General features: G+C 43.3%; 2 protein-coding genes across 2 annotated transcripts in view; one reads left to right on the top strand and one right to left on the bottom strand.

Annotated features, from left to right (window-relative positions):
* The first annotated feature begins 1,527 nt into the window (after positions 1 to 1,527).
* Positions 1,528 to 2,064, top strand: FANCD2OS (FANCD2 opposite strand). Its single transcript, XM_044656843.1, has one exon. It carries the CDS (start codon positions 1,528 to 1,530, stop codon positions 2,062 to 2,064), a length of 537 nt encoding a protein of 178 aa, XP_044512778.1.
* A 1,063-nt stretch (positions 2,065 to 3,127) lies between these two features.
* FANCD2 (FA complementation group D2) overlaps positions 3,128 to 13,716 on the bottom strand; it is a 63,499-nt gene continuing 52,910 nt past the window's right edge. Inside the window, exons 36-44 of the mRNA XM_044656842.1 lie at positions 12,974 to 13,096; positions 11,942 to 12,035; positions 10,750 to 10,821; positions 9,816 to 9,854; positions 9,251 to 9,325; positions 7,981 to 8,055; positions 6,341 to 6,487; positions 5,050 to 5,142; positions 3,128 to 3,645 (exon numbers count right to left, since the gene is read on the bottom strand). Of these exons, the coding sequence (XP_044512777.1) occupies positions 3,598 to 3,645; positions 5,050 to 5,142; positions 6,341 to 6,487; positions 7,981 to 8,055; positions 9,251 to 9,325; positions 9,816 to 9,854; positions 10,750 to 10,821; positions 11,942 to 12,035; positions 12,974 to 13,096 (766 nt within the window). The 3' untranslated portion in view covers positions 3,128 to 3,597. The remainder of the gene's footprint in view (positions 3,646 to 5,049; positions 5,143 to 6,340; positions 6,488 to 7,980; positions 8,056 to 9,250; positions 9,326 to 9,815; positions 9,855 to 10,749; positions 10,822 to 11,941; positions 12,036 to 12,973; positions 13,097 to 13,716) is intronic.

The following is a 13,716-nucleotide window of genomic DNA, read 5'->3' as shown; positions in this document are numbered from 1 at the left end:
CACCACCCCCGGGCTAAGACGGAGACAATTCCTTTCTGTCCGGCTAGGAGGCGGCGGATCTACCTCCACAGCCACCCGGGGGGCTCCAGCCACTCGAAATACCACCCTCGGCCTCGGAGGTGACACACAGCTCAGCTGCGGTTCTGCATCCTTATTTTCCAGGTGGAGAAGTTGAGGTACAGAGCTATACCTACGGCTCGTCTGAATATCGGGGGAGCCGCCTATTTCATCTCTCTCCTCCTCCTCCTCCCCTACACTTAGGGGATTTGGGAAGAGCACAGTAGCCTGCCCCAAGGCTTCCGTCTGGGGCCCTGAGATGGATGCCTCGGAAAGAGCTGTGTCTCCTGGAGAGATCACCGGAGTGAAGCAGATAGGGGTTCTAATCCTGCTCTGCTAGGAGCTCCGACTTTGAGCAGTCACTTTCCCTCTCTAGGCCTCAGTTTCCTCATTTGTAAAATGGAATGGGAAAGAGACGTTCTCCTAGATCCTCTAAGGCTATAGATCTGAAGCTCCACTTCATTCGTTTCTCAGGAAACTGATCTTGCAATCACAATTTGTTTTGGTGCATCCCAATGAGCAAAGTTAAATGAGGCTGGGAGGTGAGGAGGAGAGACCCTTTTGCTCTTTCCCGGTTATCTCCCTAAAACTGCAAGGGAAACGATGCACTCCATCTTAAGGTTATGAACACAAAAAAGAATGTTTGGGTGGGGTGTTCAGGATGGGTAATGACTCCTTTACTTCTCAGAGTTCTCTTCTGGAGATCAGCTCCTAGATTTACTTCTAAGAATGAGATTTCCACAACTGGTTCTCAGGCAACATTTGAACACAGAGCTTGTGCAAAGAACCCCTTTAGGCCCTGCTTAGGAGAATTCTGGGGAAAATATAGCAAATTGATCTGGAAATTGCTTTAGTTACCTCTTCACATTCCACACAAAGCAAAAACATCTTCCAAACCAGTTCTCAGTGACAGGTGAAATGAGTCTATCCAATTCACTGTCACATACCTAAGGTGGTGTGAATCTAGCATTTTCAGGCCTAAAATGGGATGGGATCTCCCAGGTTGAAAAGCTGGTCTTTTTCTTTTTGTAGGTGAAGAAAGAGGGGTCAGGGAAAGGTCCATTTGTCTGGGAAGAGGAATCTTTCTCACCCTGGGCACTTGGAAATGTAAAAGTGGAGAATTCACATGTAATCCTAAACAGAAGCCAAACTTGGTTCAGCCAAGTTACGGGTTGGAGGGGAGAGTGAGATTTCAAATACAAAGTAAAAGTTTTCGCTCTCACCAGAACAGGTATTCTACCGAATAGTGACCGGCCCACTCAGAAGCAGAAGTTGGCTTTTAATTAGTAGTTGGGATTTGGGGATCTTTCTTTTTCCAGAGGCTGATCTAGAGCCCCTAATGTGATCTTAGAACCTCTACTAGAGTAGAGGAAAAATGTGATTTGTAATGGATGAGACTTGTTGAAAGCAGCTCTTGACCCTTCCTGAAGAGAGGTTCCATGTTTTAATTGCTCTCCTCTAGGTGTAACAATGGCAGGATATCAGCTCTGGTCACCATGGACCCCACTGGATGAGAGTTTCCAGTGGTTACGACATACAACACCTACTCCTTCTTCCAAGCACCCCTTTAGGGCTTCTCACTGCTTCCCACATACCCCTTCAGACCTGGAAGTGCAGCTTTGCTTCCAGGAGGTTACCCTCGTCCTAGACAGCCCATTTCTGGAGACTGGGGTGAGTCCCAAGTTGCCCTGCCACACGTCGGAGCTTCGAACAATGAACAATAAGAAAGGTCTTGTCCGGAAGCCTCAGCCTGTCCGCCTCAGTGGAGTGGACTCTGTCTTTGGCAGGATCATCACAGCTCAGCCCCCAAAGTGGACGGGGACATTTAGAGTTTCTGACAAATCAGCCTTTTGCAAAATCATCAGCCGGGAGCATCAGTGGCCCACTGGACTGAAGGAGCCTCAAATTCAAATGACAGTGACTATGTGTAAGCAGATGCTGCGGTCTATTCTGTTACTATATGCAACGTACAAGAAGTGCACTTTTGCCTTACAGCACTCCAAGTAAAACCCCTACCTGGTTTGCAGTCACACTCACACCATGTCCTTTGGTAAGTGTCTGGAGTTTACAGAAACTCATGTAAAGGAAATTGCAACATCATTGGAGCTGTCTTACCTCTTCTGTCAAGACAAGACAATGCAGGAGTCCCCCCCACCAATAAGGGCCGGTGACACAGAGCAAGAGAGAACGTCTTTCACTTGTAAAATTAAACCACTTTAAAAATGAGGCAAACTAGCACATGTACACGCGATAACGAAGAGCATTAAACAAACAGTAGATACCAAAGAACACAGGAGCTGGCTTGTCATTTCTTTCAAATTTATGGTGACAAATGATTGCAGTTTTTAAACAATGGGGGTATATGGTGGATGGTCTGCTGTGTGAACAGGATTGAAGGCAAAGGCATCAAATCCAACACTGTTAGATTGGTTGATAAGTTTTAAAAAAAAAAAAAAAGAAAAACCTGACCGAAAAAACCCCAGGACTCCTGGAGAGAGAAGGAAGAGAATCCAAATGGGTAGAAATACACCAGATTAAATAAATTCTGACCTGACAGGGACTCGTGAAAGAGAAAGGGGGGGTAGGGGAAGTGGGGGGGAAGGTTGGGAGTGGGGGGCTGGGCTGGCGGCAGAACAGGGTCCAGGCTCTGGGAGGAAGGAAGACATCTGATTTCCTGTTTTTTGTCTGACGTGCACAATCCACATCTCTCACTTGCTGTGGTAACTCAAACAAATTGCCAATGATTTTTTAAAGCAGTCTGTAACTGAGTTATCAGTGTAACTCATACAACATAATAGGAATTGAGAATAAACCTTATGTGCAAATCAAACCCAGCTCTGTCCTGCCTCTTTTACACACTCTGCTGTAGAATAGACCACTGCTGAAGAAGAGCTCAGTACCAAGACCCACTTGGACTTCCTTCTAGAATAGGGGAGGAGAGCCATGAGCACTGCTGCTCCCTCCTTTCTCCTAGAAAGGCTGAAAGAGCAGGCAGGCTCTTATTCTTCAAGTGATACCCGAGGGGGAGTGACATTTGGGATCCCAGCAGGAAGTCTGACGAGGAGGATACTGCCAGACAACTTGATATCAATCTCATTCATTCCTCCCTCGGCAAAGACCACAACATCGAATCCATTACCCCAGACAATTAAGGAAATGTAGGAAGCCCACTGAGGGGAAGGGAATTTCTCCAAAAAATGAGGTGGGAGAAGTGTATAACTCAGAGCCATGTAAAGTGCTTGTGTTTAAGTCTAGCTCCTTAGACCTGAAATCCTATCATAGTCTTCACAATGATCCCACAAATGAAAAGGGAAATGAATCAGGAATTAAAGAATGTCACTTCCCATAACAGCAGGTCTGATGCTGGCAAACAGTCTAAAACTCATGCTGGGGTGACGCCATAAAGATTCCTCATCTTGACATCTAGATGTTTTTAACAAGACTGGCTGCTGGCTGGAGGCCGGGAAGTGTGAGCAGAGATGAGGGGTGGGAAGATGGGGGGGGCTTCTCAGGAGAGGGAGCAGCATCTCCCACTTCTAATCAGCTGTCACTCTCATTTCCACCGACACTTGTTTCATCTGCACTTTCCTGAAGAAAAGAATAATCAGATCAACAAGTTCAGTATTGTAGGCTTTATGGACCTTCCTAAAGCCCTCTGTGGGAATGCTTCAGTGGCCCCCTGAGGGAATGATCTCCATGAGCTTTAATCTGGTCAGGTGTAGACTCCCCATCCTGGGGAAGTGCCCATATTGTTTCCAAGCAGTCAACAGACAAACCAGCATCCTCCCCAATTCCATGACTTTTTTGAATGTAGGCAACAAACAGCACAAAGTAGATGAATTTTAGTCTCAAAGAAATAAGGCTCTCCAACAAACCTAAACCCTAACTTAACCACTATATGCGGAGTTTGGTGGAACTTGCAATCTGTGCACCTGACCAAGAAGGGTTAGTTATAAGAAGAACTAGAAGGATTTGGGGCAGTTTCACTGTAAAATGACACAGCCCCAGACATGGGTTGAGAAAACATTATGTGGAGGCATTATTGCATTCCTCTGATGGGTTAAATGTTCAAAATGGCCCTTTGGGTTTTTTTTCCTTACAGATATTTGCAGGCTGGTATTAAGCCTTAAACATGCCAGCTCATCTTGATCTGTGAACCCTGGGCAAGCAATGTTATGTGTGTCTGTGCTGACTCCCATTTTCAACCCATCACAAGTGCCCTAGGGCAACTCTGAAATACAAGAATTGATGGCTTTTGAAAAGTTTCTTCATTTGAAAAACACAAAATCAAAATTTAAAAAAACCCATACTTTTTGCTTTGAAAAGATACTCAAATATTCCAAGGCAGAAGAATGGGAAGGGCTGGGCAACTGGGGTTAAGTGAGTTGCCCAAGATCACACAGTTACAAAGTATCTGAGGCCAGATTTGAACCCAGGTCCTCTAGAATCCAGACCTTGCTTTCTATATAGAGTCACCTCACTGTCCAAAGAATAATTTCTTCTCTGAGACTGTGGAAAGATCTAGGTACCTTATTGTAAACATAATACCAAATTGGGGCAAATATACATTTTTCCTAAAAGTATAAGCAGAAGAATTAATTTAACTCAAGACTTTCCTCCAAAATACATGTTCTGCAAGAAAATCAGCAAGACCCCATCCTAGAAAAGTTTTCAGATATGAGCTTAATAAATAGGAAGCTACAAGGGAAACTGGCACAGAAGCCCAAATATAAGATATTTAGGAATAACTACAGGTAAACCAGTGAGCTGCATAGAATAGAACTACCTCCATTGCAAAAAATTCACAGGCCAGATAATTTTTAATCTATTCTCTGTCTCAAAGAGATCTCTGAGAACAAGGGCTAGGCTACAAATACATGTAAGACAGACAGAAAAACAGGGAAAGAGAAAGGGTAAGAGTTTGTGTGCTATATTGTAAAGTGTCCTAAACATTTAACTAGCAAAACCCAACCACTATGGCAACCGCAATACCTCCTCAGTTTCTTGCTTGGAGATTTGAGAGTTCACTTCCTGGCTCTCATCCACTGAGCTTTCCTCAGATTGCTGGGATAGAATCTCTTCACCCTATTTGGTATAACAGTATGTTAATAAAAGAAATGTTAAGAAAACTCCAGTATGTTTCCTATTTAAATAATCTCAGATGTATGCGCACAAAGATTTTTCAATTTGACTTAACATACCCAACACAAATTGTAATTCGAGAGGCTGAAGGCCAAGTGAATGCTGAAAGTGGTAAGCTAGAGACAGTTTCCATTGGTTTAGAAGACCTTGGCTTCTCTTCCCACTTACTCCTATCTACAACTGTCATTGGACATGGAACAGGCTAAAAGCCACCATGTTCTCTGACCCATAAATGGAGATGAATATTACCTATCCCAGGCTGCATCCTAGGACTTCCGAGTGAGTAAATGGATTATCTGTAAGTATTTTGAACTTTTGGGAGGAAAGGCCTGATAGAAATTCTAAATGTCACGGCAATGAACCTCTGTTGCTTTTACTACAACACTGTACCAAATGGGCACAGGGGTCATTCTGTGTGTTATCAAAGCACCTTCCCTCCTGTAAAGCTATAAGTACTCTCAGAAGCATCTTGGGAAAATAACAAAACCAGTTTTGGGGAAGAGAAATAACCACTCCATATACAAAAGTGACCCTCCCGGCTCAAACTCAGTAGAGAATGAATACAACGAGATGTTTTTCCAGGATTTGCTCCAACTCATAAGGTTTTTTACTCTCCCTTATGATCGAAGACATGCCGTTATGAGATGGCTGGCCATGCCATGCCTGGGGTAAGTATGTGATACTGGGGCAGAATGGCCCATAGGAAGAATGAACTGAAATTTGATTCTCACTAATACTGTCCTTTTAACCCACCAAGCTAGCCAGGGATAGGCAACCAAAAAAGCCTAAATAGATTTTTTTTAAGAACAGGGTTTAAAGGAGTGAGTTATTAATAGCCATCACTTGCTTTGCTTTCTAGATGCTTTTATCTTCCCATTCTTCCCTGAAGTGAACCTCCTGTTCTAAATAAACCTGGCCCAGTTTTTTTTTTTAAAACCCTTGTACTTCGGTGTATTGTCTCATAGGTGGAAGATTGGTAAGGGTGGGCAATGGGGGTCAAGTGACTTGCCCAGGGTCACACAGCTGGGAAGTGGCTGAGGCCAGGTTTGAACCCAGAAGCTCCCATCTCTAGGCCTGACTCTCACTCCACTGAGCTACCCAGCTGCCCTGGCCCAGTTTTACTTGCTGGTCCCAAGCTCACCTGCAGGTCCCTGTTTTTGAGATTGCCCAGCCAGAAAGCTTCCTGGCAATTGTTGAGGATCAACATGGCTTTCACCCTATACACAAATAGTTCCAGGGTTTTCTTCAACAAAGGCACATGGTTGGTAAGGCTCATATCTTGGTGAATCTGAAAGAGGAACCAAATATCCTAAGCTACGCACCATCTATTTTTCATTGGGTTTCCCTGAGGATTGTTATCACTTCCTTGTACTTCTCAAACAGTCAATGAGAATTTACGAAGTGCCCGCTACAATGCTAGGTGCTGGTGATAAATACACAAGGGTGAGACAGCTGGAGCTTAGACTCCCATTTCTCCAACAGAAAGGTTGGTTGATCATTAATAGTTGGACTTTCAAGAACTCAGATTCATAGAATCACAATTACAAAGGGCCTCAACAGAGATTTCTATTTTAAACCACAGAGCAAAGGGAACCTTACTATAAATAACATGCTCCAAAAGTAGCAACCCAGGCACCCTTTGAAGACCAATTTGGAAAGGGTGCCTATCACCTCTTGAGTCGGTCCAGTCCCCTCTGGGATAGCTTTAATTGTTACTTTTTCTTGACATCAAATCTAAATTGCTCTTGTCCTACTCTATTGGATCAAACAAAACAAATTTAATCCTTCCATATGAAATTATTCAGATATTTGAACATAACTATCATGCCATCCCTTGGGCCTTCTTTTTTCTAGGCTAAGTCCTCATATATCACCTTAAGGCCCATCACTATCCTGGCTGCCCTTCCCTGGACATTCTTCAGTTTAGCAATGTCCTTACTCACTTAAACCCCAGGAGTCCTGTAGAACCCACTCTTTGACAGGGGAAGAAAACAGGGTATATTCAGTCGAAGTGCACACTCCTTGCCTTCCATGTCAGGTTCAAAATAGGCATCATGGATACCTCAAATAATGCTTTACACTATTAAAGAGTTATCAAGTTCTTTAGGAATTTATTCAAATTAATAACAAGACTAGATCTAATTGGCTAAAATGTTATTTGAATCTTTTCTAATCACGCCTTCTAAAAATGGACCTTCAAGGGGACAATAGCTAGTGGAAGGACCTAGGTAGGAGACCCAATTCATCTGCCAAATTGCCTTTGAGTTCTGCAGTGCTTTGATACTTTGGATTAAGGAAGACAATAGCCTGTCAGAATTTGACACTGGCATCTGGCAAGAAAAAAACAATTTTTTTCTTTTATTTTTTTGGTGCCTAAGGTGTCGTCAGAAGCAAGAGACCTGATTCTGCCAGGCAGATTATAAATGCAAACAAGGCTCCAACAGCTGGCTTCCTGTCACCAGCAGGGATTCACTACTTATATAATACATCCACAGGCATTCTGTCTCTCTCCCCTAACAACACCTTCTGGAGGATATAGGGTGTGAACTCATTTCACATGCTGAAATTCATCTTGGACCTGGCTGTCCTCTCTCAGCTCCCTAAAGTCTTCACATCATTGCAAATAAATGACTTCAGAGAGGGCACCAGTTTGATAAAAAGTTAGAAAATCCAAGCCTATGAAACCAATCCAAGAAATATCCAAGCCTATGAAACAATAAGTAGTGCCTGCAGATTTGAAACGGATATAAGGGCTGGGATATGTCCCATTATCCTTCTTACCTTTGAATGCCCACACATGTGATGAAGTTGTCTGGTGCTCAGCTGGAAGGTTTTCAGCAAACTCAAAACATCTTCCTGAAACCATCAGATCCCAGAAAGGTTGGTTATGTAAAAACTGCTGTCCCTAGCAAGTTGTCAACTAAGGCTAAAAAAGATTTTCCTTTTTTTCTGCAACCAGAGCTCTCATTTCAATACAAATGTAAAAGAATAAGACTAAAGCAAGATAAGCCCACCACAAAGGGGCCTAAAAGGGTCCTGGCTACATAACTATGTCATCTATACTTGAGCCTTGTATATAAGGAGCAGTAATGGAGTACAAAGATGTCTTCCTTAGTTCTGGCATCTTCTGTCATCTGGCAGACAGTATATAGTTCATTGGAAGGAAATGAGAGCCTAGAGTCTCAAGATTTGGATACTTGTTAGTTCTGGTCTAGCCTAGGACTTTAGCTCTTGGGCCTCAGTTCCTTCCTGCTAAGTAAAACCTGAGAGAATTACCAAGAGAACCAAATGTGATTATTTTGCAAGGCTTTTAAAAGCATGAGCCAATGATAAGGATTCAGGCTCCATGTGCCCATTCCCTCCTCAATACCATGCAACCTTGCCAGTGTGTCCTCATGACTTAGCCAGTGTGCTTACTGCTAGGACCTCCAGCTCAATGATAAAATGTGCTCTACTGGACCTAGCTCTCTAGTCACTTCTCCTGGGACCTGGGAATTAGGATCCCATTGACTAATCTCCCAAGACTAATAGCAGGAATGACTTGACTTAAGGCAGAATGTTAAATACCAAGAACCTGAGAATGATCTGGTGCTTTTAAAAGGAAAAAGCATTCAGTCTCAAGCTGGAACCTTAGTTTCATTCTTGAGAATAGGATAACTTTGCTAAGCAACAGGAAGTAAGAGGACTGAATGGCTGTTCTCCATGCAAAGTTCCTACAGAATCCCTTTTCTGGAAAGTCAATGTTAATGTCAATTCCAGGTCCAGGATAAAAAAAGAATGGAATGTTGGCTCTGAGGTCTAGATAAGAACATGGAAACTTGATACAACAGCAAGGTAAGAGGCCAGTTACTTCAAGATTCACCATTTTTGGGGTAGACCTAGGAATATAGGTTTAAACTAGGTTTGGCCTCTCTTGGGTTTAGTCTTCTTTGGGGCAGGTTCTTTTGTTCCCAGCCTGAAATGGACCCAAACCCAAGGGCTGTCCTGAAGCTCAGCATTCAGGACCACCATACTCTAAGTCTTTGTTTTCCATGGATTTGGTTGCTCTTACCCGATGTTTTCTGAAACTGAAGTCCAGGAGTGGCATGCACTGCTTCAGAAAGGTTTCCACAAAGAGACGTCCATACTAAAGGGAAGGAAGGTAGATATCATAACTGATGATCTATAGAAACATCACTGGGCCATAGCCAATTGCATACAACTATCCATGGAGCCTCAAAAGGAAGCGATTAAAGGATTTCCTTCTCTCCTTTCTCCTACCTGCCCAGAGATCTTGGGGAAGACAGTCATTATTATACCAGCCTCCCACCTAGCGCTCCTACTCATTCCTAGGGCACTCTGTACCTGTCTCCTCCCCTTATCTCAGTTGCTTGGCCTCTAATCAGGGGTTTAAAGCTACAGTGACACTGGATTCTCCAACCATTCACTCATTCACTAATTTCCTCCCAAGATACCATCTGGAAAGCATTCATTCCTGGACTTGGACCTCTGGGGAAGAGACTCTGGTCAAAACTATCGCAGCTAAAGCCTTTTCTTGGAGCAATGGAGACTCTTCTTGATTGGAAGGAAAATCCAATACAAGAAGGGTCTTAGTGGAGCAGCAAAGTCTCCCTTACCTTAAGACAAACACTTAAGACTGGCCGACTATCAAACACCTGAGAGGGAAGAAAAACAAGCAAAAGCTTAGGCCTATTTCTTACACTGGTAGATAATAATACTATTGTATCTGCAATTCATACTTTAGTATTTTAAGATTTATAAATGGATTTTCTCACTATAAACCTTGTGTAGTTTGTCCAAGTATTTTTACACACATTTTACAGATGTGAATACCAAGGTACAGAGAGGGCATGCAATTTACCCATGGTTTCACAGCAAATGTGCATCAGAGCTGAAACATGACCTCCAAGAATACACTTTTCCCACTGGACAACACTGTCTCCACAGCTCTTTATTGAAACACTTGGGAGGCAGGGTTCTAGACACTAATCAGTAGGCAGGACATTAGTTGGAATTCCACTGTGATGGTAATCACATAGCAATATTATGATTGAGTTGCTTCTAGGATGATAGGTGAGAACCTAAGTCCTGATCCAATATGTTAAGAAAATATGCAGGAGCATGCCTAAGGAGGGATGACGTCCACACACTATTTTGTACATCTGAGGAAAGTGTCAAAGAGAAGCTGGTACAGCATATGGGGATAACAGATTGGTCCAGGGGCGGAGGCAGTGAAGACCAGCATCTACACATGTGATCCTGACAGGAAGGAGAAACATTAGGGGGCACTGCTTAAAGAGAAAGGAAAAGAAGGCGTTTCTGTGTTTCATCTGTGGATTTGTTCCCAAGTTTCGCCATCTCAAAATAGCCCCTTCTGAGAAGACATGGGATGGGGAAAGAAATGGACTTTGATTTCCTCACAAACTTTACAGAGAATAAAGAAGGTATTATCTGGGTGGTGGGAGGAGAGAAGTTAGTTCTTATCCAGGGTAAGAACTTCTTATAGAGAACATAGAATTTGGAGAGATGGACCAAGTCTCAAGTACTCACCTTGACTAGGTTGATAAGGATATTAAAATCTCGGACAGCCATGCTCCAATTCAGAAGCTTCTCCTCATGTACCTAGCAGTAGTCATAGAAACAGGTATTGCATAATCAGAGCCAAATTCTAACATTCTAGTTTGAGTAAACAAAACCTTAAGTTGCACGGAGAGTCAAAGATTGAAGCCATAAGAAACATAGCAACATATCCTTAAAGTGGTTACGAGTACTACATATACAAAAGTCCTTGGCACTGTCAAATTGTTCAACACCAGAAACTGATATGGTTAATGAAAATGAAATTAAAAAAGATGTAACCATCTAGTTTGCTATTATACCCTAAGGACTATGGATCCTTTCTAAATGACTGGTAGCTGAAACTTTACATATATGTTATTTCTACCATCAGAAAGGGAGTTCATTGAAGGCAGGGTCTGTATTACTTTTTCTATTTGTGTCTCCAGAGCTTAGCAAAGTGCTTTGCATGTGGTGTTTAATAAATGGTCGGTCATTCATACATTCATATGCCAAGCCAAAACATGTGCAAGAAACAAGAATTTCTCCCTTCATATTGTATGGATAGACTCTGGTTTCCAAACAGATCTTAGCCTCGAAATGACTAAAGGCCTTGAGACTCTGGGGCTCCTTCACACACAATTGCAGAGTCCCTACCTAAACCACTTGCAGTCAGCTAGCTACAACATCCCTTCTTATCCTATCTTGGCTCCCAAGCGGCAAACATCTTAGTCAGCTGACCACCAGGACATGGCAGGGGCCAGAGATGGTTTTTCAGGGTTGGGTCCAGGCCTCACCATTAGGAAACATGCTTAGGGCCAGAGTTATCCAGTGAGTGAGTGATAGTCCAGTCTCCAGGAAAACAAAGGAACAGATCGGGGGACCAGGAGATTATAGGAGCTAGAAATGTTGGGACATTTCTGGGGTCAGCTGACAGGGAGTAAGGAAAGGGGACTAGCTATGGCAGAAGAACCTTCTGAAGAACCGCAGGGGAGCAACTGACTGAGGAGATACATGGTACTTGTGTGAGGGTGGGTGTCTGAAGAGCCCAGAGTTCAATGACAAGGATATACTCTAACTGTGACTCTCTCTCATCACTAGATAAGAGTGAACAGGGCTGGATGAGACCACATATGGTGGTGGTTTTAAATCACGTCTCAGTTATTATTCAACATTAGGGTCTCACCTTAGGCAAGTCTGCAGCAGTACCAGCCTGAAGGTTCCTCACTGATTTCTCCAGCTCAGCCATCATCACTCGGAAGAAAACTACAAATGTCTGCCTAGAAAAAGGGAAGATTTGTAAATTCCTGGCCTATAATGTGGCAGCTGGGAATATTCCAGCACTGGCATTTATTCTGTGAAGAAACCAAAGGCCATTCCTTCCCAGGTCCTCCAGCAGCCTTACACTGGGATCCATTATAGCATAAGGGAAACTAAAGGGCAAGGACACTGAAGAAACCTACAAAATAATGAGAACCCAAAGGGCCAGGGAAGAAGACATAAGAGGATGGACATAAATCTCACATTCAATCATTTTTTTCTACTTTTAATCTTTTAAAAGTGAAGTAACTAGAATATGGAGTAGAGCAGTGATGGTGAATGCTGGGTATGCCCCCTCCCCCCCACAGGGGTGGGAGAAAGCACTCCCATTGGGATGCTGGATGGAGGGAAGGATGAAGCAAGGAATGTCTTCATCGAGTATAGAGAAGGGGAGGGGAGTGGCCAAGCGCTCTACTCCCTTCTAGCTCTGCCGCCTGTAAGGTCCCCACCTTCCCCCTGGGTGCTCTCATTGGGCTGCTGGGCAGAGGGGTGAGGGTGTGAAAAAATGTCATCAGGCACAGTGAAGAGGGGGACAGGAGCAGCTCCGCCCAAGGCCCTCTGCCTTTCTAGTAACAAACTCAGGGGGTTGGGTGGCCTGAGTGCCCACAGAGAGTGCTCTGCGTGCCATCTTCGGCACCCATGCCATAGGTTCGCCATCACTGCTAGAGGATCTCAAAGTTAAATGATAAAATGAATGGCTTTGAAAAAAGGACATTGTATGGCTAGATTGCCCCCCACCCCAAGCATGATACGAGGAGTAAAGTGCTTTATTAAGTCCCTATTTAAGTACTTCTGAAGTAAAACAAAACATCTTCAGGAAAAAAGAAAACAGGGAAAAGGTGAGATGTGGAAGCCTTTCTTGTGACTATCTCCACAGAACCAACAACCTAAGACTTACCTGGTCAGTGTAGGGAAAGAGGAAGAAGAAGCATCTTTGGAAGACTGGATTAGTTCTGGGACCCCAGTGCCAGAGATCTCTTCTATAAGCTTGAGGACATTGTCTGCTCGTTCCAGGTAAATACTGCACTAAGAGAGCCGTGCGATTGATTAGGAACAGAATGACTAAAGGCCTTTAAAACAGACTAAACACTCCTTTCTTAGAGACTCAGGGAAGAACTTATTTATTTGCAAAATAAAGTCTCATTCCTTTTCTAAACTTTCTTAAAAGGTGATATGAAATGTCTAAGAGATGGAAGTAGAAATTGGAACTAACTGAATCAATTATGAAATTCTGTCCTTTGGAGTTTCTCTTCCTATGGACAAAATACATTTAGGAGCTACTGATGAACTTACATCTCATACAAAGAGCGCCTCTGCCCCTAGCTCCATATGTTTCTTTTGGATCGACCAAGGAGGGTGATATCAGACTGAAGGGTTTTGTGTGTCCTAAATTAATTTGTTCCACCAAAAGAGCTAATGTGGCAATTTAACACAGAATGGAAGGATCACAGACTCCACTAGTCTCAGATTAGGATCATTTCAAGCCTATGACTAAGACATACTCAAGATGTTTATAAACACTATTTTCTCACTGTTCAGATTCTTAGTGGCTCCGTGGATCAACTGTTCATGGGTTTTTCTCGGCAAAGATACTGGAGTAGTTTGCCATTTCCTTCTCTGGTTTTAAGCAGGCAGTGGTTA

The sequence above is a fragment of the Gracilinanus agilis genome, chromosome 1 (assembly GCF_016433145.1).
Source record: "Gracilinanus agilis isolate LMUSP501 chromosome 1, AgileGrace, whole genome shotgun sequence".
Classification (NCBI taxonomy): Eukaryota; Metazoa; Chordata; class Mammalia; order Didelphimorphia; family Didelphidae; genus Gracilinanus; species Gracilinanus agilis.
This window is presented reverse-complemented; position numbering and strand designations above follow the sequence as displayed.